The sequence below is a fragment of the Pongo pygmaeus genome, chromosome 11 (genome assembly GCF_028885625.2).
Source record: "Pongo pygmaeus isolate AG05252 chromosome 11, NHGRI_mPonPyg2-v2.0_pri, whole genome shotgun sequence".
Lineage (NCBI taxonomy): Eukaryota > Metazoa > Chordata > Mammalia > Primates > Hominidae > Pongo > Pongo pygmaeus.
Genome location: NC_072384.2, coordinates 100,639,738 through 100,667,459, shown reverse-complemented (window position 1 = coordinate 100,667,459; position 27,722 = coordinate 100,639,738). Strand labels below are relative to the sequence as shown.

The 27,722-nt window shown below is 39.7% G+C and overlaps 2 protein-coding genes and 1 long non-coding RNA gene across 5 annotated transcripts in view; 1 reads left to right on the top strand and 2 right to left on the bottom strand.

Annotated features, from left to right (window-relative positions):
• Positions 1 to 16,054, bottom strand: part of LOC129031070 (aldehyde oxidase) — a 91,491-nt gene extending 75,437 nt beyond the window's left edge. The window contains exons 1-5 of the mRNA XM_054476820.2: positions 15,766 to 16,054; positions 8,723 to 8,780; positions 6,557 to 6,653; positions 4,429 to 4,537; positions 2,217 to 2,343 (exon numbers count right to left, since the gene is read on the bottom strand). Of these exons, the coding sequence (XP_054332795.1) occupies positions 2,217 to 2,343; positions 4,429 to 4,537; positions 6,557 to 6,653; positions 8,723 to 8,780; positions 15,766 to 15,810 (436 nt within the window). The 5' untranslated portion in view covers positions 15,811 to 16,054. The remainder of the gene's footprint in view (positions 1 to 2,216; positions 2,344 to 4,428; positions 4,538 to 6,556; positions 6,654 to 8,722; positions 8,781 to 15,765) is intronic.
• The window catches only part of LOC134737741 (uncharacterized), a 35,002-nt gene continuing 23,232 nt past the window's right edge, over positions 15,953 to 27,722 (top strand). The window contains exon 1 of the long non-coding RNA XR_010122942.1: positions 15,953 to 16,154. This is a non-coding gene — a long non-coding RNA (uncharacterized LOC134737741). The remainder of the gene's footprint in view (positions 16,155 to 27,722) is intronic.
• The window catches only part of SGO2 (shugoshin 2), a 60,361-nt gene continuing 51,336 nt past the window's right edge, over positions 18,698 to 27,722 (bottom strand). For all 3 annotated transcript variants that reach the window (XM_054476814.2, XM_054476816.2, XM_054476817.2), the window contains 2 exons: positions 27,170 to 27,320; positions 18,698 to 19,044 (listed from right to left, as the gene is read on the bottom strand). In XM_054476814.2, the coding sequence (XP_054332789.1) occupies positions 19,029 to 19,044; positions 27,170 to 27,320 (167 nt within the window). In that variant the 3' untranslated portion in view covers positions 18,698 to 19,028. The remainder of the gene's footprint in view (positions 19,045 to 27,169; positions 27,321 to 27,722) is intronic.

Sequence of the window (27,722 nt, the reverse complement as noted above, 5' to 3'; positions counted from 1 at the left end):
CAAAAACTTGCTCTACAGTCACATTCAAGAGCTAAGCCTTATTTTTAAAACAATTTATTTATTTATTTTTTTGGGACAGAGTTTCATTCTGTCGTCCAGGTTGCAGGTGCAGTGGTGCAGTTTCAGCTCACTGCAACTTCCACCTTCCGGGTTCAAGCAATTCTCCTGCCTCAGCCTCCCAAGTAGCTGGGACTGCAGGTGTGCACCATCAGGTCAGGCTAATTTTTGTATTTTTAGTACAGACGGGGTTTCACCATGTTGGCCAGGCTGGTCTCAAAATTCCTGACCTCAGGTGATCCGCCCACCTCGGCCTCCCAAAATGTTGGGATTACAGGCGTGAGCCACTGTGCTCAGCCAACCTAATTTTTTTTTTTTAAAGTAAAATCCATTTTATTGAGCTGTTATTGACAAACAAAAAGCTGTACGACTTGGTAAATTTGGAGGTAAGTCTTACACCCATGAAACCATCACCACAGTCAATGTTATAAACATATCTATTACCTCTAAGTTCCCTCCCACCATTTATTTATTCATTTATTTTGTGATTACTATAACATCTGCCCTTTCAGCAAATGTTTGCATATACAATACAGTGTTAACTATAAGCATTATGCTATACAGTATCTCTAGGACTTACTCATTTTGCATAATTGGAACTTTTTACCTTTGACTAATACATCTTTGTTTTCCCATTCCCCAGGCCCTGGTAATCACCATTCTATTCTCTGCTTCTATGAGTGACTACTTTAGATTCCTCATATAAGTGGGATCATGTAGTATTTGTTCTTCTGTGCCTGGCTTATTTTACTCAGCATAATGTCCTCCAGGTTCATTCATGTTGTTGTAAATGGCAAGTTATACTTCTTTTTCTATGGAAAAAAACCCCTCATTCTTAACACTTACTGTGACAAAAAAAAAAAAAAAAAAGGACTCTAAGCTTCAGCTGACAGAAAGATCAAAGTTATTATACGGCAGTGAAGGTAGTTATTAAACTGTGAAAGCAGTCGGGCACATTATTTATTTACAATAAACCATTAGACCAGCATTTCTCTCACAGTGTGGTCCGGTGTTCTTCCTCCACCCCTAAATTTGAAGTTTTATTTGAAAAACAATATTACTGAGTCAAACTCTCTAGGGGTGGGTCCCAGGAATCTTCATTACCCTGAAGTACCCTGAAATCTGAGAACCCCTTATCACTTGTTTATATCATAAACAGCCAGGAAATCAAATTCATGATAAGATCTAAAGGAAATCAGGCAGGAGACAGTTTATGAGCAATGTCTCTCCTTTCTACATCCATTTGTTCTGGTTTTCCCTGGAACATTTTTGCATAGTAAGTGTACATATGAGCTTTAGGTTCATGTTTTCTAGCAGAGAAATGAGGTCTTTGGGAGGCCTGAGACAAAGACAAATGGAGCCATGGAGAATTTCACCAGAAATAGGACTTGAGAGGGTATCACTTAAAAAACTTGTTTAGAATCTGTTGTTGAGGATATCCCCCTGCCGCATATACACTGAGCTCCTGAACTTGACAAAAACGCTCTAGGGTGGATAGAGACAGTTCTTTGCAATAAGTATCAAGTATCACCATAAGATCTCAGTCTCTGACTTCATGCTGTATCCATCGCAGCCCCCTGATGCTGAATATGGTTCTGAAAGCACCCACCCACCCAATAGGGAGAGTGGTGAGGGAGCAGCATGTTGAGATAACAGGACTCTTCCCAAGGGCTGATGAATAACTGGCTTTTTAATGATTATAAAAACAAAAAAGACTTCAGAAATACATCAGCCAAATGTAATGTGTGGGTCTGGTTTGAATCCTGATTTGAGCAAACCAACTCTTCCACTTATTGGGGGTGTAACTTTGAACAAATCACTCTCCCTAAACTTCAGTTTCTCCATTTATGAAATGGGGATAATAGTATCTATCTTATAAATTTTTTGTGAGGATCAAATGAGATAATCTTCAAATAGTATTTAATACAGTGTGTGGCACATGAAAGATATCCAATATTAGCTGTTATTATCATTATCATTTAAAAATAAAAGCATGAGGGGAGGCTGAGGCACAAGAATCGCTTGAACCTGGGAGGTGGAGTTTGCAGTGGAGCCAAGATCGCGCCACCGCCCTCCAGCCCAGGCAACAGAGTGAGACTCCGTCTCAAAAAAATAGATAAATAAAAATTAAAAAATAAAAGCATGCACATATAACCTACCACCAAGGGCATCAGTTAACTGATCCAGAGTGGGCTCTGGGTGGTTCCTGAGCAGCGTGTAGATGGACATCACCATCCCAGGTGTGCAGAAGCCACACTGGGTGCCGTGACACTTGGCGATCCTCTCCTGGAAGCACAGAAAGGTTAGAAATGCAGAATTTTGGGCCCCATCCCAGGCCTAGTGAGATCCCCAGGTGATTTGTCTGCGTGTTAAGATTGCAGCAGTGGCCCTGAGAGCCCTTCTCAACCCAGATGCCTCCCTTCCCAGGGCTGGGTTTTTGTGAGGTTGGGCCTCATCTACTTTTGAGCTTCACTTAAGGCAGTGGTTACCACTCTTGAGAATCACCAGGAGAGTGTTAAGATTTCAAGCCCCACACAGCACCACAAACCAACTGACAGAGTCTCTGGGAATGGGGCACAGGCATACATCTTTTAAAGATTCCCACATGGTTAGTTTCAATGTGCAGTTGTGGTTGTGAATTACTGAGGTAAAGGAAATCCTTCAGAGAAATAAACCAAATTACACTCAAGTTGAGAAGTGAAAAAAATAAATAAATAAAAAATAAAATGCTTTTATTTCTTTTATACCTTTCCCTCCCCTTAGCATTTTTGCTTTGGAGTCTAACTTCTAAGGTTCAAGTCGCTTTTGGAAGCTGTCTTCTGGCAACATTGTAACAATGGGAGTTCCAGGTCAATGAGGAAATGAAAGGGTATGCCTGTGTATGACCAGGTCTCACATGGGCATCCAGGCAGAATTCTCTCCCTCTAGTTAATCATATTTCATAATGATCCAGGAAAAATTCTCTCCCTCTGGGTAATGATCTTTGAAATAAACAGAATCCAAGATTCCTTCAAATCTAGAAAATTTGAACTTGGGTCATTTTCTATGTTGCTCCTATCTTTTCCTTCTTCTATCTTTTCTCGTATTTGATCTTCATTAACTTCAATAAAAATGAGGAAAAATGGCTTTTTTTTTTTTTTTTTTTTGAGACTGAGTCTCGCTCTGTCACCAGGCTGGAGTGCAGTGGCATGATCTTGGCTCACTGCAACCTCCACCTCCCAGGTTCAAGTGATTCTCCTGCTTCAGCCTCCCGAGTAGCTTGGGACTACAGGTATGCACCACCATGCCCAGCTAATTTTTGTAGTTTTAGTAGAGACAGGGTTTCACCACATTGGCCAGGATAGTCTTGATCTCTTGAGCTCGTGATCCACCCACCTCGGCCTCCTGAAGTGCTGGGATTATAGGTGTGAGCCACCACGCCTAGCCTAGAAATGGCATTCTTATGGGCAGTATATACATAAAGACTCAGGTATCTGAAGATGCCTTTTTACTTGAGTCTAAAACTCTAACAAGGTGCTTCTTTAGGAGAAAAGCCAAAAACTTATTGACAACTCCTATCATCTGTCTTCCAAACAAGCTCTAAATATAACAAAGCTTTTTGGTAGCTGAAAGTTTCACTCAGCCTTAAGATCATGTTATTTTCCACTTTATTAAAAAAATAAAATTATATCCCTCAATGCACATGGCTCTTCTTTCTCTTTCTTCCTTCATCCTTTCTTTCCTTCCTTCCTTCCTTCCCTCCCTTCCTCCCTCCTCTCTCCCTCTTTTTCTCCTCTTTCTTATGACAGGGTCTCACTCAGTCACCCAGGCTGAAGTACAGGGTTTACTGCAGCCTCAACCTCCAGGGCTCAAGTGATTCTCTCACCTCAGCACCACCGAGTAGCCAGGACTACAGGTGCTCACCACCACACCCGGCTAATTTTTGTACTTTTGTAGAGATATGTTTCACCAAGTTGCCTAAGCTGGTCTCAAACTCCTGGGCTCAAGCAATCCACCTGCCTTGGCCTCCCAAAGTGTTGGGATTACAGGTGTTAGCCACTGCACCTGGCTCTTGTTTCTTTATGAGTTTGGAAGATGTCAAATAGATAGGTCCCATCTAATTAGAACACAAAAAACAAACCCACAAATGTCAGGGCATTCTTAGAGAAGAAAAGGTTTTTTAGCCTTCTAAAAGCATTTTTCCAAGAAGTTAGTCAGAAACACTCACATATCCCAATACGCCAGGCTTTGCTCTTGTTCCCAACTAGGTTGTATCTGTTGGAATGGCCAAGGCAGCAGGCCCCAGGCTGCTCCGCTCTCTTAATCTCAGGGACTCAATGTCATGAGGTTTCTAAAGCACAGAAAGCCTATAAGGAAGAGGCACATCCTCACCTGAACAGGATGAATTCTGGTGTGGGTGCTTCCTATGCCTTCTACTGTGGTGACGGCAGCACCATACAGAGAACAGATGGGAATCAGACAGGCATTGGCTGGGTGATGCCTTCAGAATGCAAAAGAAAAGCACAAATTACAAATTACGTCGCATACAGTGGGAAAGGGGCCAGGCATTCATTGAGCTTCTCCACTGTGGCAGGTTTTTGTATAATGTCCCCAGGTTTTACACATACATTTCCTTCTTAGCTCAGGCCCATTTTATAGAAGTGGAATCTGAGGGTCAGAGTGATTTACTCAGGGTCACAGCCAGAGTGTCAGAGGCAGGATTAAAGTTAGGCCTCCTAATTCTAATTCCAGAATGGTGTCCACTTATCAAAAACTGTCACAACTTTGATGGTTTTTGCTCTTGAATGAGCGGTTGACATTCTCTAGTCACAGGTAACCATGCACCTATGGCAGGCCAGGTCTCCATTAGCAACCAGAGCAGCCAGCCTTCACCAACACCTCACTGTCACGCTGATGAATGCATAAGTTAAACATTAAAGAACTGGAGAAACTGGTGCCTTAGTACAAAGACCAGAATGTAAAAACAAGCCATTAAGAGTTGTAAGAGACTGCCACTCTCATTCTAAAAACCAAAGTAAATCATACGAGGAACATATCACATTTCCAAAGCTCATCAAATGCTGAGTACACAAAGAAACTTTATGAGCAAAACTTAATAAATAAACTAAACTCCGATGTGACAATCCCTTCATAAGAGAGAAGATACAGTTGCTCTCATCCCTGAGATACAATTATTCTCTTCCTGAAATTGAAGGAGGAAAAGGAACCTGCCTTAAACAGGAATAAGGAGAAACCAGACCAACTTCCAACAAATTTTGAATGGTTGCATGTGGGCTGATAACAACAGATTCAAATACAGAGGTGGGATGCATTATCTCCAATCTCTTCCCCACCAGAGATCACTGAGTGCTGGGTGTAGTTCCCCAAAATAGTCAGGGAAGGAGAGCTAAAAGAAACTTTCCAAGCATACTGGTCCTTAAACAAAGAAGGCTGTGGGAGAGACAGGAGAACTGAGAGAAACCCTAGGTACTCAGACTTCACAGAATATAGGGTAGTCGCCACTCCCTAGAGGCTAAAGACGGAGCAGCATGGCTGCGACAGATCTCCCAAAGCATGGAAGGTGAGAGAGGTAAGCAAAGAGAAATCCCTCATGAACTAAAAAGCTGACAGCCAGGCCGTAAAGCAGGGAGGAACCTCTCAGAGTTCAGACAGCAGGTAGTTTGGTATGGAACACAGGCAGATATCTGAAACCTCACCAGTGCTCAGATCCTTAGCCTTCAAGTGCGATCTGTGAAATGATGTAAAATGGTCTAACATTAGCATAACTGGATTCCCAGAAGAACAGAGGGAAGAGTGTGTGGCACAGAGTAAATATTTGAAGAGATAATGCCTTGAGAAGTTTCCAGAAGACATCAACACACAGATCCAAGAAACTTGGCAAAAGTGAGGAAGGATAAATATCAAACATAAACAGATGTTAAACATAATGGGAAGCCATTGGGGGCTTATAAGTATGCAAATGACTTGATCTGATGATAATTAAAGCAGGTCACTCTGGCTGATGTATGGAGAATGCACCAGATGGGAGGAAGGAGATAAGTTAGGGGCTGGAAGAGTAATATATGAATGTGATGATGGCATTTTCCTCCACTGCAATTTCAGCCCTGCCTTTCCTCCCCAGACAGGGAGTTAGGGAGCCATTCAAGTTTTGACAGGGGATTTTTTTTTTTTTCTTAGAGACAAGGTCTTGCTGTGTTGCCCAGGCTGGACTCAAACTCAAGCAATCCTCCTGACAGCCTCTCAAGTAGCTAGAAATGTGTGCCACTGTGCCTGGCTTTGACGGGGAATTCTTTGACCATATGTTATCCTCATTGATGCTACATTTTTTTCCCAACACATTCATATTCCTGGGACCATGTCTACCTTGTTCATCATTGTACCCCCAGTGGCCAGTTCTTTTCACATGGTAGGTACTCAATATATATTTACCAAATGAAGGAATATAACAAAGTTCAAAATTATAAAAATTCAGCCATATCTGGACTTAGCTGCACGGTACCTTATCCTCTTGGTGATGGGGTTATATCGTGATATCATCACTGTACAAGCACCACAGCCTCCTCCTCCACAGCCATACTTAGTTCCTGTGAGTCGAACTGGAAGAGGTATAGTTAAAGATCACACGTGTTATGTAATTCTCTTTCTAGAATAGCCCTGCCATTAGGAGACAGTAACATCACAGACTCTTCAATGTTAGTTAAGTTCAATACATATTCATCAAATAATGTGTTTATGGCTTAATTACTATTATAGAAGCTATAATAATCTTGTAAATTATTGATTTCCTTTTGTGTGTTATATCTTGCATCCTCCCTTTGAAAACAAACCAGACGTCAGGTTGTCAAAAATAGGGCTGAACTGAAAAAAGAAGAGTCTATATATGTAAGGGCTTGAGTATTTGAAGGTATGAACACATTGTACATTTTTTCTCATCCTTATCTCTGTCTTTGATGACACAAAGCAAAATATTAAATTGTAGATAATTCTTGGAATATTTGTGTCATCTTAGCCATGTTTGTGTATTCTCTGCCTTTCAGTGGCAAAAACTGCCATCCGTGCCCTAATATCTGTTCTCTCATTATTCTTTAGAAATAGAAACCCTGATTTTTAGCCACACACATGGCTTCCCAGGATAAAAAATAGACTTTCCCAGACTCCTCTGTGGCTAGGTGGGGTCATTAACAGTGCTGGCTACTAGGATGTAATTATAAGTGTTGTGTATGACTTCCAGGAGAAGAGTGTCCTTAAAAGGAGAGGGGTGCTTCTTTCTTTGCTCATTACTTCTTCCTATTTGCTGGAATTCAGATATGAGGGCTGGGCCTCCATTAGTCATCTCTGACAGTGGGGAGAAAGCTGTGTGCTGAGGAAGGTGCTGCTTGGTTCCTCAACAATGTTGTGACACTGCTTTACCAGCCCTGATCCACCTACCTGTGGGCTTCCTTTATGTGAGTGTGATAGCCATGCAAACACGCCTCACAGACCTCCCTTCAACACAGAGGGTAACTGACCAAGGGACCCCGTTGCTGCACTTTAATACTGATCACTCCAGCTTTCATTAAGACCATGCCTCCCATGGACTGCTCTCCACCAATGGCTTAGTGCTATGGAGAGACATGGAGTCCTAGTCAACCATCCCTAGTGGTTCTGAAGAACATGCCTTAGACTGACCAGCAGTCTAGGGCCCTTCCGCTCAACCTTATCTCCAGGGTCAGACTTACATGGTGATCAAATGGCTCCCTAAGCCTCCTCTGATTCACTCCCTACTTCCTTTCCCACAGGCATTTCTCCTAATAAAATCCTGGCTCATTTAATCTCATTTTTGGTGTCCACATCCTGAAGAACCTGAACTAACACAATGAGAAAGAAAGAAATTCCTACCTTCTATCTTGTTTACCATGAGGTGGAGTTTTCTGTCACTCACAGTGAACCAAACTTTAAATATTATACATACGTACTATGGATAATCAGGAAGTCATGTTCATTGTTTTTTTATGTCTAAAGATCTTGAATGACTTTCATGAGCATATTTCAGAAACATATTCATGTGTCTGAAAAATAATTATTGACGCTTTAGAGTTATGTACTCTTCTGGTAATTTTACTCTCTCCAGGGGGAAAAATGTACACACCCCCACTGAAACATAATTTTGCATATAATTCAGTAGTGTCTTTCACCGTCTGGTAGCCCACTGGAGTTCACGCATAGCAAGCTAAAAATACATTCCTTAGATGGCATTTATTTGGCAAGTTTTTCTAGGATAACATTTTCAGGTTTAGTTCTTCCATTTTTCCTTTACTTTCATTTCAGGTGACTTCTGTGCTCTCTTTTCCTAATGGGCATAATAATTAGTCCTTAAGGACAGAGTATAAATATTGTGACTCTTAATTCTAAAGGATGCTTAATTAGGTCCTTTTAACATCTATTAAGTTTCCATTACTAGTTTCTCCATTTTATACAGAGACTAGAAGAAAATTGGTTCTTCTGACAGCCACATTTGTGCACTGCCTATAAAATGATAGGACTTTCTCAAATATGAGCATAAAACCATGATAGTAGGGAATATGTCTCAGTGTCTCTAATGTATATTTGAAATATCATTTAATGAGGAAATTGGAGTTATACAAATACACACACACATACACAGTCAAAGTAAAGAAAAGGATACGCTTCTTCCTCAAATAAGGCAACAGCATTGTTTCAGGATCGACATTTTTTTCTATCACCTATACCAAAGGGAAAATAAGAGTTAGTTGAGAGAGCTAATATGAAATTCACATTGGTAGGATCACACTAATTTGAGGGAAATGCATGTTAATTAGCCCTTTTACTCATATTTTCAAGTAGATTTCAGCTTTATGGAACACCTGTGATATGCAAACCACCTCTCTTATGTGTAATCTTGAGCCCCACCACAATTGTGCTCCTGTCCTTGGTCCTGAATTATCGCTGTTCTCTAAGGCAATTGTTGTTTCTGCTAACAGGAACACTACCTCCTGTCCAGTTTTTTCTAGAAAGTTTAAAGCAGGTGAGAGTAAAGACATTAGTAGAACAGTTCAGACTTGGGGGAGGGGTGGATGAAATAAGAAAGGAAAGGAGGGAGGGGAATTGCTGGAATAGAATAGCCTCTGAGAAATTGATATAGTTAATTTTAAAAAAGACTTGTTTGTTTATCTTGTTCAAATAATTGTGGTTTCCAGTAAAAGATAACCAGCCACGGCCCCAATCAAATAAACAAAGGGGAAGATAAAACATGTATGCTAAGTGATGCAAAACTGCGCAGCAAGGACACACTTAGGCAAGTTCATGGGAGCAGCCTGGCAGCATAGCAGCAGAACAGCATGCTGTTTTTTCTCAAGGATGACATCAAAATGTCGTGATTGGTTATGTTTTCCAAAGTGATCATGTTTTCTCTTTTTTCACAAAAAATTTGACATTTCTTTTAGATTCATAGAACACATAGAAGCATGACTTGCTTTGCCATTTCAGAAGCTGAATTCATCTTTCACCATATTATAGTAATTTTCCCTCCTGGGAAGTAGTAGGTAAGGAGTGGACATATGCTTATTCTAGGGCTGCTGTATCACCCTCAATTCTAACAGACTATATGCCAGGCAAGGTGTGGCATATGCCAATTGCCAAGGTCAGATCTGTGCCCTAGAAGAGTCTGCAATATAGAAAGATTGGTGTGTGTGTGTGTGATAAGAAAAAATATGGGGTACCTCTCAGGTATCTTCAACTTCATTGGCTCTCAAATGGAACTCTTTATTTTATTTTCCAAACTTACTTACTCCTTCCCTTCTTTTCCTTAACCTTTTAATGGCCTCAGTATTTTCTAGGTCATCTAAGCTAAAAAACCTGAGCTATTTTCAACTTTTTTTCCCAATCCACCACAATCAGTGTCACCAAGTTCTTCCACTTGGGCTTCCAATGTTACTCTAAACTCCTTTCTCTTCCACCGTCACTACCCATGAGCCCATATCACCTATTGTCTGAACGATTCTAAGACCTGCCTGACAGTTCTCCCTGCCTCCACTCTTGGTACCTGCAATATCGTCCTCTGCACCACGATCAGAGTGACTGCTGTAAAACCAAAGCCTGATCGTCTCATGTATATGCCTAAATTTAACGTGGCTCCTGGCTGCCAAACTGCCATTCCGGGAATTCCTCAATCATGGAGATGCTTGTTAAAATGAAACCGCTATGGAATCAGGATTTCTGGTAGAGGGAACCAGAAAATGTGCTTTTTAAATGAGTGCACTGAGTGGATCTTAGGTGAATTAATAACCAACGATTTCCAGAATACCAGAAGAAATTCGAACTCAGGCCACATGGATGAACTGGACAGTCCAGGGGGTGCATTGGACTTTCACCTTCACTGCATTTGCATGCAAGGTTCCCTCTGTCCTGAAAATCCTTCCCCTCTTCTTTGCAGAATTTTGTATGTCATTCACCACCCTGCAAGTAACCATCCTCCTCTTTGTTCCCATGGCTGATGTCTTCACCTCTTCTTTTATGACACTTTTTACACTGTATCATAATTATTTGTGTGTGTACAAGACTATCTCGATCCTGAAAGAAGCCATCTTCTGCTATTCTTCTTTATACCAAACACTGAGCTTGGTGGTGGGGATATATCACAGGATGTAATAAGTGTTAATTAATGAAATGAATGACTGGAACATGCTATGTATGATTTTGGTATGAGATACCAAGAAGGAAGGAATTTCTCACAGACTTGGGCATCTGAACAAATGAAAAATAAAGAAAAACACAGAAGTTATTGGTGGCAGAAACTGTAGGTTGTCTATCCTGGCATGCATTCTCCTTTCCTTCTTTCCTGCTACTTGGAATAGAGATGAAATGGCTAGAACCCCAGCAGTTATCTTAGACCGTGAGGCAACATGTTAATGGCAGGAGAGAAAAAAGAAGAAACCTGGGTCTCAGATAACACCATAAAGCTTCTGCCCCAACCTCACAATGTCTGTTCCTAGATATGATGGTAAACAATACAAGCCCCGTTTTAATAGATAGACAGGGTCTGGGTAGCCTAGTTAGTAAAGAACAGCATTTTAGGCTTGAGGAATATTTCTATATTTGAGGAAGGAATTCATGGAAGAAGGTGGTTATGCTTGTTTGGGTATGTGTTCCAGGAAATGTTTCAAGGGATTGGAATCTGGCTTAAAGTCCCACCAGTTTGAAATGTGTTTTTTTTTTTTGTTGTTGTTGTTGTTTTGATGTAGTGAGTGTTGTATTTGGAGGAAGTGGGGGCAGAGATATAGCATGCATCTTGTCCTGGCAGCTCTGGGAATGAAACAGAGAGGTTAGGACTCAGATGGAGGCTAGGAGGTGTAGAGGGGATGGGTAACAGTTATTCTGGTTGACTCTGGATTTGAGAGATGTTGCCAGTTCTCAGGTCAGGGTCATTGCATGTACTCATCTCAGCATAGTCTTGAATCTGAGGGTGGAATCTGCCCCTCTGTATCACTGCCAGCCCTTTTGAGAGAGTCCAAGTTCACGCTGTACTTGGTTAAGAAATCACTTTTCTCTGTGTACTGCCAGTGACTAGTGCCTGAGGAGGCCCTGCCAGATCCAAGACAGAGACAGAAAGAGAAAGGAAGAGAGAGATAAGAGGGGAGAGAGTAGAAAATAAGGAAGGGGTAGAGGTGCATATGAAGGGACAAGGCTGAGAGGTAGAAGAGGAGGAAAGAAAGGGGTGTATGTTGTGAGATGCAGTTAGTAGAAAACAATAATCTACAGCAGCCTCAGAGGAGAGAAAGAAGCCTCAGGGAACAGCCACGAGGACACATCTTCCTGAGCTTTAGGTTGCTTTTAAAATTCATTTTGCTTGTTACTTCTTTCTGCCTAAGCTGCCTCCACCTTCTCCACTTTTCTCTGAATCATTGCAGCCATTCCAGAAGCCCAGAAATTTCCTCTCTCAGCCTTGTAAACCAAGAACCTTAGAGAATGCTAGCCAATAAACTGCTCTTTCCAGATTCCTACACCAGTACCAAAAGTCTATGCTCATTGTGCAAATAATGCAAGATGAGTGCTTCTTAGCATCTTTGACACCTCTAAGCAGGTTCGGCTCTACTAATGAAACAGATTATTTTATAGTCCAGATAGTAACAATTGTTTCCACATATCAATTTACAATCTGTTTACTGTGTACATGCACTCTGCTAACCACTCTCCATGCAACTTAATCAGCCCCAATTTCAAGGGAAAAGGTTCTGTTATTAGCTCCATTTTGCAAAAAGAGAAAACAGAAGCTCAGCGACATTAAGTACCTTGCCTGAGGCCCCAGTCCCTCCAAGTGGCAGAGCAGATAGCACAGGATTCAAACTCATCCCCGACTAGTTCCAAGGCCCATACCTTTGATTTCCACACCTCATTACCTCATGAAATGACATGCCTCATTTCCTGAGTTGAGGTTGTTATGTGGCATCTATGGTAGAATTTATTCATGGGCTCTTCCTCCCTTAAACTCCATGTTAAATGGGTCATCTGTTCTTCTGGGGGCCTTGGTAGAGTGAATAAGATTTCAGAAATCTCTCTGCAACTAGGTCCCTGGCCAACGTGTGCTGTCCTTGCCTCCAGATGTCATTACCTTCTGCCTGAGGACAACTTTTGGTGACCTGAGAAAATTTAGCAAAAAGCAGAATAGAAGCCAGTCATGTCACCTATTGTCTCCTAAGTGGTTTCACTTCTAAGCTTCCTTTTCAAAGGTGAGTTTTTAATTCCAGAGATTGTGTTCGACTTCAAAAGCCCTCTTCTAGGGTGGGTTTTCTCTCTTACACACTTCTCAACAATCCCTTACTCTCTGGAACCAAACAGTTTATGCTAGGCTGGGCACAGTGGCTCAAGCCTGCAATCCCAGCACTTTGGGAGGCCGAGTCAGGGAGATCACCTGAGGTCAGGAGTTTGAGACCAGCCTGGCCAACATGGTGAAACCCCATCTCTACTAAAATTACAAAAATTAGTGTGGTGGTGGGTGCTTATAGTTCCATAGTCCCAGCTACTCAGGAGGCTGAGGCATGAGAATTACTTGAACCTGGGAGGCAGAGGTTGCAGTGAGCTGAGATCATGCCACTGCACTCCAGCCTGGGCAACAGAGTGAGACTCGATCTCAAAAAAAAAAAAAAAAAAAAAAAAAAAAAAAAGCTTATTCTAGTTCTTTCCATGTAAGTAATCAGGTTTGTTTGTTAGTACTGAAGCACACACCTAACAGAATTCAGAAGGGAGGAGAAGGAAAGGGAAAGATTAACACAATTTCTTCTAATGGGTAATTGCAAAAACAGAATCAATATCTCCAGATTATACTTTACAAATGACCACAGGACATTTGGCCTATAGACAAAGTGAGTCCATAGATAAGAACTAGCTTATCTAATTTTAAAAATCAATAGAGCACAAACTGTTGTTGGCCATTATGTTAAAAATCCCAATATTTGTTTGGAAGTGGGGGAAGGAGAAGCGAGGAGATGTTAGACTCAAAACCCCTGTTTCTTCACTTAACCCAAACCCTTACCATCACCTATAAAGCCCTAGTAATCTGGCCCCTGCCCATGTTGCCAGCCCCACCAACCTACCTCCTTAGCACACAGAAATCCTCCCACCTCAGGCCCTTTGCACCTGCCATTCCCACTGCCTGGATGCTCTTTCCCCAGATGTTTGCATGGCTTGCTCCTCACTGCATCCCAGTCACTGCTCAAATGCCACTCTTTCAGACAGGCCAAAACATCCATCCCCTCTAAGTATCCTGCACACTCTCTGTCCCCACGCTGTGCTTTATTTTTTATATTAGCACTTCTCACTTCCTGACATTACACATTTCCACGTATTTATATGCTTGCTATCTCCCCAGCACAATGTAAGCTCCATGCACGCAGGGACTTGTTATTTCTGTGCTCTGCTGTATCTCATAAGCCTGGAACACTGCCTGGCATACGGTAGGCCCTTAACAAGTAAGTGGATTGAATGCTCATGATCACTCTTTATGAAGTAAGTGGTATGATCCCCTTTTAACAGAGAAACTGGGCCTCTGAGAGGTTAGGTTTTCTCAATCAGAATTAGAATTGGAATTGAAGACTTGTTTGTCTGAACAACAAAGCCAGTGTTGTGTTTACTATACCATTCCGTTACGCAAAAGAAGAAAAAAAATGACATAACGTCATCACCTCACCCCATTGTCATATTTCACCCTCACAGCAGTCCTGTGAAGGGGTCCTAATGACCCCCGTTACAGATCAGGAAAAACAAGCTCGTCTTATCCAATGTAGAACCCAGGCAGCAGGGGCAGACAAAGTTTTTGAGGGGCCTAATGTACAATTTGGGGGATCCTCTTTAAGAAACATAATACAAAACCACAAATGAAATTAGGCTCAGGGTCTTACAACAGGCCTCACAACTAAGGCCTGGTGCTTCACACTGGTTAGCTTCCAGGGGAGGCAGCTGGTGCCCATCAGGAAAAGTGTTGTGGCTGCCCTTAGCCAGAAGCAGGGGTCACAGGTGGCTCTGAATGAACTGGCACCAACACGAGCACCAGGGAAATCAGGTGCCACTGCTTTTGCTTGGTTGTTAGCTCTGTTTTTGTTGTTTTTAGGAGATAGGATCTCACTCTTTTGTCCAGGCTGGAGTGCAGTGGTGTGATCACAGCTTACTGTAACCTTGAACTCCTAGACTCAAACAATCCTCCCCCTTCACCCTTCCCAGTAGCTGGGCTGCAGGCACGCACCACCACACCTGTTGTTTTTTTTTTTGTAGAGACAGGGTTTCGCCATGTTGCCCAGGCTAAACTCGAACTCCTGGGCTCAAGCAATCCTCCTGCCTCGGTCTCCCAAAGTGCTGATTACAGGCGTGAGCCACAGCTCTCATGGGAGCTCCTTAACCTTCCTGCCTCAGTTTCCTCCTTCAGAGTAATGTCAATGAAACTGGAACATTAAGAGCGAGCAGAATTGATGCTCACATTGAGGGGGGTGTTTTAAAGGATGCCCATGGGGCTTTGCTGCTCCCAAACATCGGACACTGCCTGGAACTGTCCCTCGGGTTGCGCAGAGCGAGCCCAGCTTCTGAGGGGACAGAGCCCGCACCCAGCAGTGGAACCCGTGAGGACCTTGGAGCCCCCAGAGCCTGACTTGGGTTCAGCTCTGCCAGGAACCAGCTGTGACTTTGCAAAGTAACGATTTCTTCATCTGAGAAACGATGGGGGTGGTTTGAATGTGTTTGTCTCTACGGTCTTGTCCCGAATCTAAGTTGCTCTCTGCGCTTCCAAACGCACCCCGCGAGCTGAGGCTCAGCCATCTCTGTAGGCTGCTCTCAATGTACTGGGGACGTTCCCGTTATCGGCTGGGATTGAGGGAAGGAAGATCTGGGAGTGCTGACCCTGATGGGCAAGAATACTTTTTATCTTACCGTTTAGGGAGGGCGTGTGGTTGGTAATCAGCTTGTGAGCCTTGGAAGGAGAGGAAAGGGGAACATGAGGAAGGTGGGGGCCCAAAAATCCAGGACAGTCCCTGAAAACGCAGCCTTTATCTGCCCCGGAGGCGGGGGTGGGAACGCGAAGGCAAAGCCGCTGTTACAGGAGAAAGCCAGTCCGTGCCTGAGGGCCTTAAACGGCGGGCACGAAAGGATGGGACGAACGGCAGGGGCTCCTCTCTGCCCCGGCCCTGGCCGCAGGTCTGGGGGCAGGGGCAGTCCGCGGGCGCTCACCTTGCGGCCGTTCACGTAGAAGAGCAGCTCGGACGCCCGGTCCATTGTGGTGTCCGCGCTGGTTCGAGGGCCCGGAGCGGGAGGCGGTGTTTCTGGGAAGTAGCGGGCACCTGGGACCCGGCGGCACTGACCCGCCTAGTGGGGCGGGGCTTGCTGGAGCCTAAAGTCCAACCCATCCACCCCGACGGAGAAAGCCTTGATTAAGATCCAACGTTCCTGAACTCTTTGCCAGGAAAACTCTTCCCGGGACACCAGCACGTGTTGTGGGCGTCACTGGCGCCCTCTATGTGGGCGGAAATCATCCGGCGAAGATGAAGACGACCCCTTCATCTCCTCGCCAGTGGCGCTTAGCGTCTGTGTCACACCCTCTTGCGTCTTAGCCAAACATTGTAAGTTCTGGGACATTGCTTTTGATGGTCTTATGTTATTGCATATTTTAGGTGGTGTTCCAGCTGGATTTAAGTCTGGGAACAGTAGTACCTCCCCTCCAACCAGGCCTGCTGTAGTCCTGGACTCTTAAGTGTAAACAATCATATTTATTCCAACTCTGCAGGAACGGATCTTAGGGAAAACAAATAGGTTTACAACTTGATCTTTTAGAAATATAAGGTTGGTGCAAAAATAATTGCGGTTTTTACCATTACTTCCAATGGCAAGAACTGCAATTAATTTTGCGCCAAGCTAATAATTACTGGTTTTAAAAACCTTGATATAAACTTAAAAATTTTATCACTATTTACAGTTTATCCAGTAACTAACCATAAAGTTTATCTGGTAAATAAGAACAGAGATGTAAAACATCTTGGAAAACTTAAAAAAAAAAAAAAAAAACTTGGAAAATAGAGCAAAGCATAAAAATAAAGATCACCGGAAGTGTGGGGAAAGGAAGGAGAGATCAGATTGTTGCTGTGTCTGTGTAGAAAGAGATGGGCATAGGAGACTCCATTTTGTTCTGACTAGGAGAAATTCTTCTGCCTTGGGATGCTGTTGATCTATGGCCTTTCCCCCAGCCCCGTGCTCTCTGAAACATGTGCTGTGTCAACTCAGGGTTAAATGGATTAAGGGCGGTGCAAGATGTGCTTTGTTAAACACACAAAAAAAATAAAATAAAATAAAATAAAAATACATAAATAAAGATCACCTGTAAGCCCACAACTTAGAACTTACCACCGTTAACTTTTTTAGTCTATCCTTACTTTTTGAAACATGTACTTTAACACCTTTAAAAACTTAAGTGGGATTAAACTAGTTATTTTTCAGGCTTCTTTTCACTTGCCATATCTTAGAACATTTTCCCATGTTATTTCATTTATGTAAACACAAAAATTTTATTGTGAAATTTTCCAAACTTTGCACATAAAAGTGAAGAGTGCAACTGGCATCTACCTGCCCTTCACTGAGCTTTAACAATGGTCAACGTTTTGACATACTCCATTTTTTGCAGTATTTAAAAGCCAATCCTGGACATATTTTAGCCCTAAATACTTCAAAAACACACATACACATCCTTTTAGTCAGCCGCAATGCCATTTCAGTGTCTAAAAAATGTCTTTTACACTTGACTTCTTTGAATCAAACAAGAGCTGTGTCATGTATTTACATGTGGTCTCATCAGTCTCTTTTGATCTAAAACAGACTTTTTTTTAATTCAAATTTTTATTTATTATTATACTTTAAGTTTTAGGGTACATGTGCACAATGTGCAGGTTAGTTACATATGTATACATGTGCCATGCTGGTGTGCTGCACCCATTAACTCGTCATTTAACATTAGGTATATCTCCTAATGCTATCCCTCCCCCGCTTCCCCCACCCCACAACAGTCCCCAGAGTGTGATGTTCCCCTTCCTGTGTCCATGTGTTCTCATTGTTCCATTTGACCCAGCCATCCCATTACTGGGTATATACCCAAAGGACTATAAAACAGACTTTTTAACAGTGTTAACACATTGAAAAAGAAACCAGGTCAGTTGTCCTATTGAAATGAACCATTTTTTGAATGTGGCTAATTGCTTCTCCCTGGTGTTCTTTTTCTACTCTACTTATTTCCTATGCATTAAATATTAGATCTAAAGCTTTGATTAAATTCAGGTTCAATTTTTTGGAGGGCAGAGGGCAAGAACACTTCATAGGTGGTACTACATACTTAATATTGCAGCACAGCAGGAAGCATATGGTGTCTGGTTGTTTCATTCGTAATGATGCTAACATTGATCAGTGGGTTCAGAAGGCTATTTCTTTGTAATGAATTTCTCCATCAACATTTCACCTAATTGTTTTACATCCATTGTTGAGCTTTGCCTGAGCAGTAGTTTTAATAGGGGGTTGCAATTTTTCTAATTCTAGCATTTCTTCTTCATTCATCAACTGGGATTCTTTGAATAAAACCATCCATCCTTCACTAGAGCTATTGACTAAACCCCTCCAGCACTCTGTACATCTACTGCAGTCTCTCAAAGTGTGGTACTAGGACAATCCTCGGACGGACTTACCTGAAGCATCTGATTAAGATGCACATTTCTGGGCTCACCCTGTTCCTGGTCAGATATTGTTTAAAAAAGTTTTCCATCTAGGTGGAATAGAGTTTGAGTAGTCATTTGAATTCAATAAACTGTGTATTGATCTCAGATATGAACAGGATTTATTCCTACTTATTACTGGAAGAGTAAGTGATCTTTAAAACCAAGTTATAAAAACCAAATTCAAAAGAGCCTGAAAGGTTAATCTCCTCCTCTAAGTCATCAGATTACATATAATAGAATACAGAAGCTGACATTCAATATGTATTTCTGAAAATGGAAGAATGAAGGGAGAGAAAACGGGCCAGGGCAGGAGGTGGCTTTAAACCCTTTTAGATGTCCACATATATTGAATGGGTTAAAACACACAGCAAAACAAGACAACCTAGTATACAAGATAACCAATGCAGAGGTATTTATTAACACATTTTATTTGGTTAAAAGGTTAATAGCAATTGTTTGGTTAAAGGCTACTAGGTAAAAAGAAGCTTAAATAAACAGGAAGATAAGTTATATCATGACCAAAATGACTTAAAAAGTTTAATGTTACAAAATAGCTATTTTATGCACATATATCTATTAATAAACATTAAGAATGGACAAATCAACACTCCATGAAAGGCCAAAAAAACCCAAAAAAAACCTTTTCACATCAAGCATTTCATCTTCTTGATACTAGTTATATTTCTGTTTTGATTCTTTATGCTTTGAAAATTCAGAAAAACCAGAATCCATAAATTCACTTCATCTTCTCATCTTGCTGCAAAGTAGAAAAAAAGGAAGATTAATCACAACCCAAAATTAATGCTTTTGCTGTGAAGCATGGAGAAGAAAACTGTTTCATCATATCAGTAGTTTCCTTAAACCATAAGCTTTGTTAAATATTTGAAATACTCTAATTTTTCTTAAATCTTACAGTTCTCACTATCACAGTATTTCAAATAATTCATTTCAAATATTTAAGAAAATAAATCAACACAGCTTTTATATATTATGTGTTTATTACAAAGTTCCTTTTTATTAGCTATGTTCAACAACATGTGAAAATATACAATTTAAAAACAAAGTAAGTGCTCATGGTCCTACACCCAGGTTAAGAAACAAAATATTGCCACACCTCCAATGTGCCCCTTTCTGATTACATCCCTCTCCTCCCCCAAAAAGGGACCACTATCCTGAATTGTATTATCACTCCTTTCTTTACAGTTTTTGTTTTAAGCACTTGTGTATTGCTCTCCTAAAAAGTATATTGTTTGGTTTTATCTATGTTTGATAGATATCTTTATATCAATGGAATCGTACTGTAGGTGTTTTTCTGTGACTTTTCCCACTCAACATCTTCATTCATTTTCAAGCCTCTCCTTTATTGAAACATTAAGCATTTTATATTCCGTGTCTGATTGCTGTTTCTGCTGATACCTTGTTCCCCTGTGTATGTAATGTTTTTCTTTACTATGAGGTAGCTCTTCATTTTCCTTGGAACTTTGGCTGTGCAAAACATGTTGAGGTGTGAGATGGACAACTCCCTACAAAATATTTGCTTCCAATAGACAACAGGGCACTATAGTTCATGCACTAATTATACTAAATCCTCAGCTTAATTTTTTTTTGCCTTCGAAATATTGTGAATTCCAGCTATAATCTGCAATAAAGGCTGTATTTTGGTTATGAATTCTAAGGAAAGATTTTTTTCCTCCTTAATTCAGCACCCAAGTTATTCCCTGGGGCTGAGCAAGCTAGTGGGGAGGTTATTTTTAGTTTGCTCTTTTACTGAGAAAGTAGATCAACTTTATGGAAGAAGATCTATTAGACTCTTTATTTTGGATAAACCCTAGGATTTGTCTTCTGTCCCTAGGCCCAGAGGGCTGTGAATGCAATGTTTAGGTTTCACCTAGTTAGACAAATATCTTCAGGATAAGGTCAGTTCCCCTCTGAGTTCCTGCTATCATTTGATATTTGATCTAAGCTTTTCTTACTTTCCTACTAAAAGAAATGTTGGTTAGCTAATAGTCATTAGCTAAGAAATGAGTTCAAGGTATGTTTTTTAGTATTTTACCCAATAATTTTATTTTTTCAGTAAGAGGGTAGATTCCTGCACCTAATACATCATGTTTCGAGATACGGAGTTTAGTTATATTTCACATGCATGTGTGTAAGTGTGGTTTTTAGATGAAATACAGAGACATGGTCCCAAATTAAAAAAGGTATACAAGATTAGGTGGAAAGGTCTCTTTCACTCCTTTGTACTCCTCTTCAGAGCCAGTGTGATACCACTGCCTTGGGTAATTAGATAGAGTTTAATTAATCCTTTCAAAAGAAGTACCTATTCTAAATAAAACATAGCAAAATGCTGTAAGGCAATAATGTTCTATTTTAGTTTAGATGTACAGTGCATGCAGACGATTTGCTATACAGCTTAGTTGGTAAAATTTTCAAAAGCAAAAGCCACAGTATTCAGTATAAATTCCGAGTGATGACCATCCAGTTGCCACTTTTTTTCTTCCTTCTTTTTCAATTGGAAATAATATGCACTAGGTATATCACAGCTTCTAGTAGCTCCCATGAAAGTAGATCCTAATTAAAGCTGCTTGCTATTAGGGAATGATCATCATAGGTATTGAAGATAGGAGTGGTAGGAGTTATCAGGAAGCTCACATAAATATGTTTTTAAAGTCTTTACCTCTTAAAGACTTTAAGTCTTTAGTCCAGAGCACTGAACATGACAAATGAGGACATTTTTAATATAATAAAGGCCACAATCCAAAATGAAATAAGTAATAATTATGATATTTACATAGCAAAAAGCAGAGCAACCACCTTTCTGAAGCAAAAACTACAGGAGATACATGGAAACACAGGACACAATAGATTTTAACATACCACTCTTAGTGTAACAGTACAAAACAGATCACTTATTTACAAAAAATAAGTAAAGAGAAGATCTAAGCAACATAATACAGTAAATCTTATGGATATACATCAAACTTTAGACCCTGATTATGGAGAATACACATTTAAGCACTCACAGCACAGTTATAAATGCTGATCCTATAGTAGGTCACAAAGAAAATACTGGCAATTTCCATAAAGCAGAAATATTATTACAATAAATAATTTCTGACCAAAATGCAATAAAACTAGATTTACAAATAAAAACAAAAAACCAGAAAGGTTCATCTACCTGGAATTTTTAAAACCTCCTAATAACTCCTGAAGAAAAGGAGAAACTTAAAAACAACATTGAAAACACTATGTATCAGAATCAAGATACATTGAAAGCACTGATCAGAGAAAAACTGATTGCAAAAGACACTTTTTAAAAAAAATTTGTTTTTTGTGTTCTATTTACTTATTTTTATTTTTTATTTTTTGAGTCAGGATCTTTCTCTGTGCAGTGGCACAATCATGGCTCACTGCAGCCTCGATCTACCAGGCCCAAACTATCCTCCCACCTCAGCCTCTCTAGTAGCAGCTGGGACTACAAGCACATGCCAACGTGCCTGGCTGATTTTTAAATTTTTTATAGAGTGAGGATCTCCCTGTGTTGCCCAGGCTGGTCTCGGACTCTTGGGCTCAAGTGATCCTCTCCCCTCAGCCACCCAAGGTGTTGGGATTACAGGTGTGAGCCACTGTGCCTGGCCATAAAACACTGTTATCTATATAAATGAAAGAATAAAAACAATAAATTGAAATGAGAAAACAACAACAATAAAGTAAATCAAAGAAAACACAAAGAAGGAAATAATAAATATGAAGCAGAAATCAGTGAAGTAGAGAACAGAAAAATAGATCCAATTAGTAAATCAAAGTCCTGATTTTTTGGAAAAGTTAATAAATAAACTACTACCTAATTTGATAAAGAAAAAGAGAAAAAGAACAAACACAAAAAATAATAAATGATATAGGTAAAATAATTATGGGAAAAAAGATTTAAAATTAATTTACATGTCTAATTCATAAAAGATAATTTGCAGACTTTTATGCAAATAAATTTGAAAACTTAGATGAAATGGATAATTTCCTATGGAAATACAAATAACAAAAATTGACCCCATTAGAGCAAAAAAGCTTAAACAGACTAATTTTTACACATACAAAAAATAGTCAACGTTATTAAGGAACTATCCCACACAAAACAATACTAGGTCCAGATGGTTTCAGAAGGGGATGCTAACAAACTTACAAAAACCAGAGAGTCCCAATGTTCTAAAATTATATAAGTATATAACATACAAATAGTTATGGACATAAATTATAATGCACTATAAATTATAATGAAATATAAATTATTTCATTAAAGGAACCAAGAGGGTGACTTTCTTGATTCCCTTAATATGATACCTAGGCCAGATAAAGACAATTCAAAGGCGGATAACTATAGACTCACATCAGTTATGAATGTTGATATAAAAATTCTAAACAAAATATTTTGGCAAACTCAATTCAATATCACATTATAAAAAACATACTCCATGACCAAGTGAGATTCATTCCAGGAAAGCAAGGTTAGTTTGGTACTAGAAAACTCATGAACAGATGCCATGTTAATACATGTAAGGAAATAAAGTATATGATTATCTTCATAAATGCTGAACAAGCCTTTGACAAAATTCAACAATCATTCATGATAAAAACACTCAACAGGCATCAAGGGGCATTTTCTTAGTAAATTATGTACATATCTTAATCCTACAGCAAGTATCTTGTTTAATGGAGAGACAAAAATACTTCAACAGAAGTATTTCTACTAAAATCAGGAACAAGGCAAGCATGCCTACTATTCCTGCTACTATTTTAACATTGTACCTGATTTACTAGCCAATGCTAATATAAAAACAGTAAGAGGCATACAAAGGGGGTAATGAAGTAAAACTATCTCTATTTTCAGATGATATCATACTATACCTGGAGAACTCAAGACAATCAGTGAGATAAGAGAATAACAGAGTTCAGAAAGTAGCAAGATATAAACTGACACAGAATTTAACAGCTTTCATATATATGAACAACATTGGGCATCAGTTACATGTCCATATATAATAGCAACAAAGAAAACTAAATACTTAACAGACCAGTGGTTTTCAACTCAGGATGATTTTGCCTCCCAGTTGAAATTTTGCAACATATGGAGACATTTTTGGTTGTTATAAATGTGAGGGTGCTACTGACATCTAGTGGATGGAGGTCAGGGATACCGCTAAACATCCTACAATACACAGGACAGCCTCCCATAAAAGAGAAGTATCTAGCCCCAAAGGTCAACAGTGCCAAGGTTATGAAACTCCGAGCCAGACAAGTCAATAACATCCTAAGGTTCATTTGGAACAACAAACATTCAAGAACAGTGAGGTAAACAATTAAAAAGAAAAACCATGAGAGGATACTAGCCCTACCAGACATTAAAACATACTGTAGATCCTCTACAATAAACAAGGAGACCACTGGCAAAGGTAATGAGATGTCTCACTTCCGAGGTGACATTTTGTTATACAAGACTCTATCCTGCTAGAGGACTTGCTCTAGAGATTCTCCATAGCTGGCTTTGAAGTAAGTGGCTATGCTGTAAAGGAGGCTGTGTGGCAAGAAGCTAAGGACAGCCTCTAGTCAACAACAAGATGAAGCCCTCTGGCCAGAACCACAAGGAAATGAATTCTGCCAACAATCTGTATGACTTGGAAGCAGATTCTTCCCCAGCACGGCCTCCAGATGAGAACCAGCCTGGACGACACCTTTAGTGCAGCTTTGTCAGACCCTAAGCAGAGCACCCAATTAAGCTGCATCCAGATTGCTACTCAAGCCACTAGGACTATGGGAATATTGTTATGGAGTAAGAGATAACTAACACAATACAATATAAGCAATGAGCATACCTAGTGCTCAGATCTTGGTTTCTAAGCAAAATTCTTTAATTAAGGGAACCAGGCTTCTCAAAGAAGTGCCTGATTCTGGCACTTCTCACTAGGGTAAGCCTGGAACATCCTGTGTGTCAGAAAGTAAGAAAGTGCTCCAAATAGTATGAAGTCATGTCAAAAGGACACGGAAGCCAACCTGAAGGAACTTTTAGTGGTCAAAGTTGGAATAACTTGAGCAACAAGATAAATATTAATGGTATTGGACTTTCATCTATAGAACAAAAGAGATACCCATGATATATATCTGTATCTGTATCTATATCTATATATATCTATAGAAAAGACAACTCTTCCTTACAGATGAATTCCAATTAATGTAGAAGGAAAGGGAGAAATAAAAAATCACTACTAGTAGTACCCACAGTAGTAACTGTTGCAGGCAAGATCCACCAATGGATGCTAAAATTAGTGGGTGAAAGTTTGAGAATGGAATATATAGACTCAAAATATCTCCCTCCCATGTTCATTAACAATAGAGGAAAAGATTGTGACTTCACAGTTAAAAAACCCAGCAGACACCACCTTAACCAAGGAATCAAGGCTAACATGACTAGTAATGAAACACGTTGACATAATGAAGCCTTGAAATGAGGCAAGAAGGACATATAGTTTCTGTGAAATATTTGCCAAAAGAGCACAACTGCATTGCAATCGTGAGAAAACATCTGACAAACCCAAACCGAGAGATATTCTACAAAATAAACTGACCAGTAGTCTTCAAAGGTGTCTAAGGCAGAAAAAAAGAAAAGACTGAGAAACTGTCATAGGTTGGAGGATGCTTAGGAGAAACAACAACTAAATACAATGCGGGACTCCAGATAGAATTCTGAAACAGAAAGTGATGTTAGTGAAAAGTCTATAGTTTGTTAATAGTATTGTACCAATGCTAATTCTTTAGTTTTGATAATTTTACTGTGGGCACATAAGACATTAAAATTAAGGAATGCTGGGAGAGGACCATATGGGAAACCTTCGTATTATTTTTACAACTTTACCATAAGTTTAAAATTAGTTCAAAATAAAGTTTAACTTACAACTCATTAAAAGGCAAATGACCCAACTGAAAAATGGGCAAAGGATCTCAACAGGCATTTCTCCAGGAAGATATACAGATGGCCAGTAAGCACATGAAAAGACGCTCAACATCATTAGTTATCAGGGGATTGCAAATCAAAACCACCATGCAATATCACTTCATACCCACTAGGACGGCTAGAATCAAAGTCATAGAAAAACAAGTGTTGGTAAGGATAAGGAGAAATTTTTAAAAATCATCATCGTTGGTAAGCACATAAAATGGTACAGCAGTTTTGGAAACAGCTTGGCAGTTCCTCAAACAATTAAACAGACTCAGCAATTCCACTCCTAGGGATATATCCAAGAAAAAAAACAAAAACAATACTTTACACACAAAACCTTGCAAAAGAATGTTCATAGTAGCATATTCATAATAGCCAAAAGATGAGAACAACCCAGTTGTCCATCAAAGGACAAATGGATGAACAAAATGTGGTATATCTATACAATGGAATATTATCCAGTCATAAAAATGAATGAAATACTGATACATGCTACAATATGAAAGAAACTTTAAAACATGCTGGGTGAAAGAAGCCAGTTGCAAATACCACATATTCTATTATTCCATTCATATGAAATGTCTAGAACAGGGAAATCTAGAGAGACAAGAAGTTGATTAGTGGTTGCCTAGAATTGGGAGGATAGGAAAGTGATAACTAAAGGGTACAGGGTTTCTTTTTAAGTAAAGAAATGTTCTAAAATTGACTCTGGTAATGGTTGCACATATCGATGAATATACTAAAAACCAGAATATTGTACACTTTTTTTTTCTTTTTTGAGACAGTTTCACTCTGTCACCCAGGTTGGAGTGCAGTGGTATAATCTCAGCTCACTTCAACATCTGCCTCTGTGTTCAAGGTGATTCTCTTGCCTCAGCCTCCCGAGCAGCTGGGACTACAGTCGCGCGCCACCATGCCCAGCTACTTTTTGCATTTTTAGTAGAGATAGGGTTTCACCATGTTGGTCAGGCTCGTCTTGAACTCCTGGCCTCAAGCGATCCACCTGCCTCAGCCTCCCACAGTGCTGGGATTACAGGTGTGAGCCACCACATCTGGTCTAAATTATACAGTTTAAATTGTGTGAATTATATCTCTCAATAGCTGTTTTTTAAAAAAAAAAAGAAAGAAAAAAAAAGAAAGGCCCCTTGGTCCTTAATTTCACTTTTAATTTCCTTTTACCCTCCCTTATATTACTGCCATCTGCTGGTTATTGTTTTAAAATACCCATGAGAATCATTCTTTTTTGTTAGATGTGATCATTGTTGTCTAGTTTTGCTAAGAACTTTAAGTTCTTACTTTTTAGAGACAGATATATAGAAGTGTTTTAAGAATTAAATGACTCAATATTTGAGACTCTAAAATACAACAAAATGGATAGATGAAGCAAATACGACAAAGTGTTATAACTGTTGAACCTGAGGAATGGATAAATTGGAGGAGGGCACTATTCTCTTTGTTGGGGTATGTTTGAAATTTACAAAAATAAAGAGAAAGGACTGTTATTCTTTGAGAGTAAAGGACACATAAACCACTTTGACTTCTAGGGAACAAGGTAGGAAATAAACAAATCGGGTAACAAAAATAGCTTGCAAATCACAGGCCACAAATTTTTAAAATTATAATTATCAGGTTACAATTTAAAATATGACAGTAGTAGAACTGGGAACTAACCAAAAGTAAATCAATTTAAATCCAGACAATCCTCCAACCCCCCAAAAATAGCCTGTCCAAAGGACATATTTATTCAAATCTTACCCAAATCATACTGTGGTTGTTACATATCAATAATATACATTTTATTGAGTTATCAGAAGTGCTCAAATACTAATTCAGGCACAAATTTTTTTAAGGATATATTTTATAATGGCATACTAAAATCATTTGAAATACTTACTCTCTGAGGCTTGGCTCTTTAAAATGGAAAGGAGTACACCTTCTTCTTCTGCTTGTCCGTTCTGAAGACAGATCTTCTGACTTATTTTCAGATTCAGCAGTGTTATTTGAAACAAAACTGGTATTTGTCAAGTCCTGTAATGGTCTATCGCCTGAAAAGAATATTATTTTTCACAAATATTTTTAAAAGTATATAGAGATACAAATAGATATGAGCTATATAATGGTTTGCAAATCACTGCAGCAAATTTTAAATCTTGATTCAATTTTGAGAGGAAAGAGACTAACATTTGAAACAAACTGTCAAAGTAGCCTGCAACCTTTTTATTCTGAAATCACATATGGCTCCCAAAAGTTCATCCTAGTTCAACTCTTTTCATGGAAGCACACAAATTACAGAACATTCATTCAACATATATGCCATTGATCACTCACTCTGTGTAAGGCACCATGAGGAGCACAGAGATAAAAAATGTCTCACCAGTCCTCTAACAAATCCTGCAACTCTAAACCTTTGTAATTCTTCTGCTTCAGTGTGCTTTTACCTGGAATTG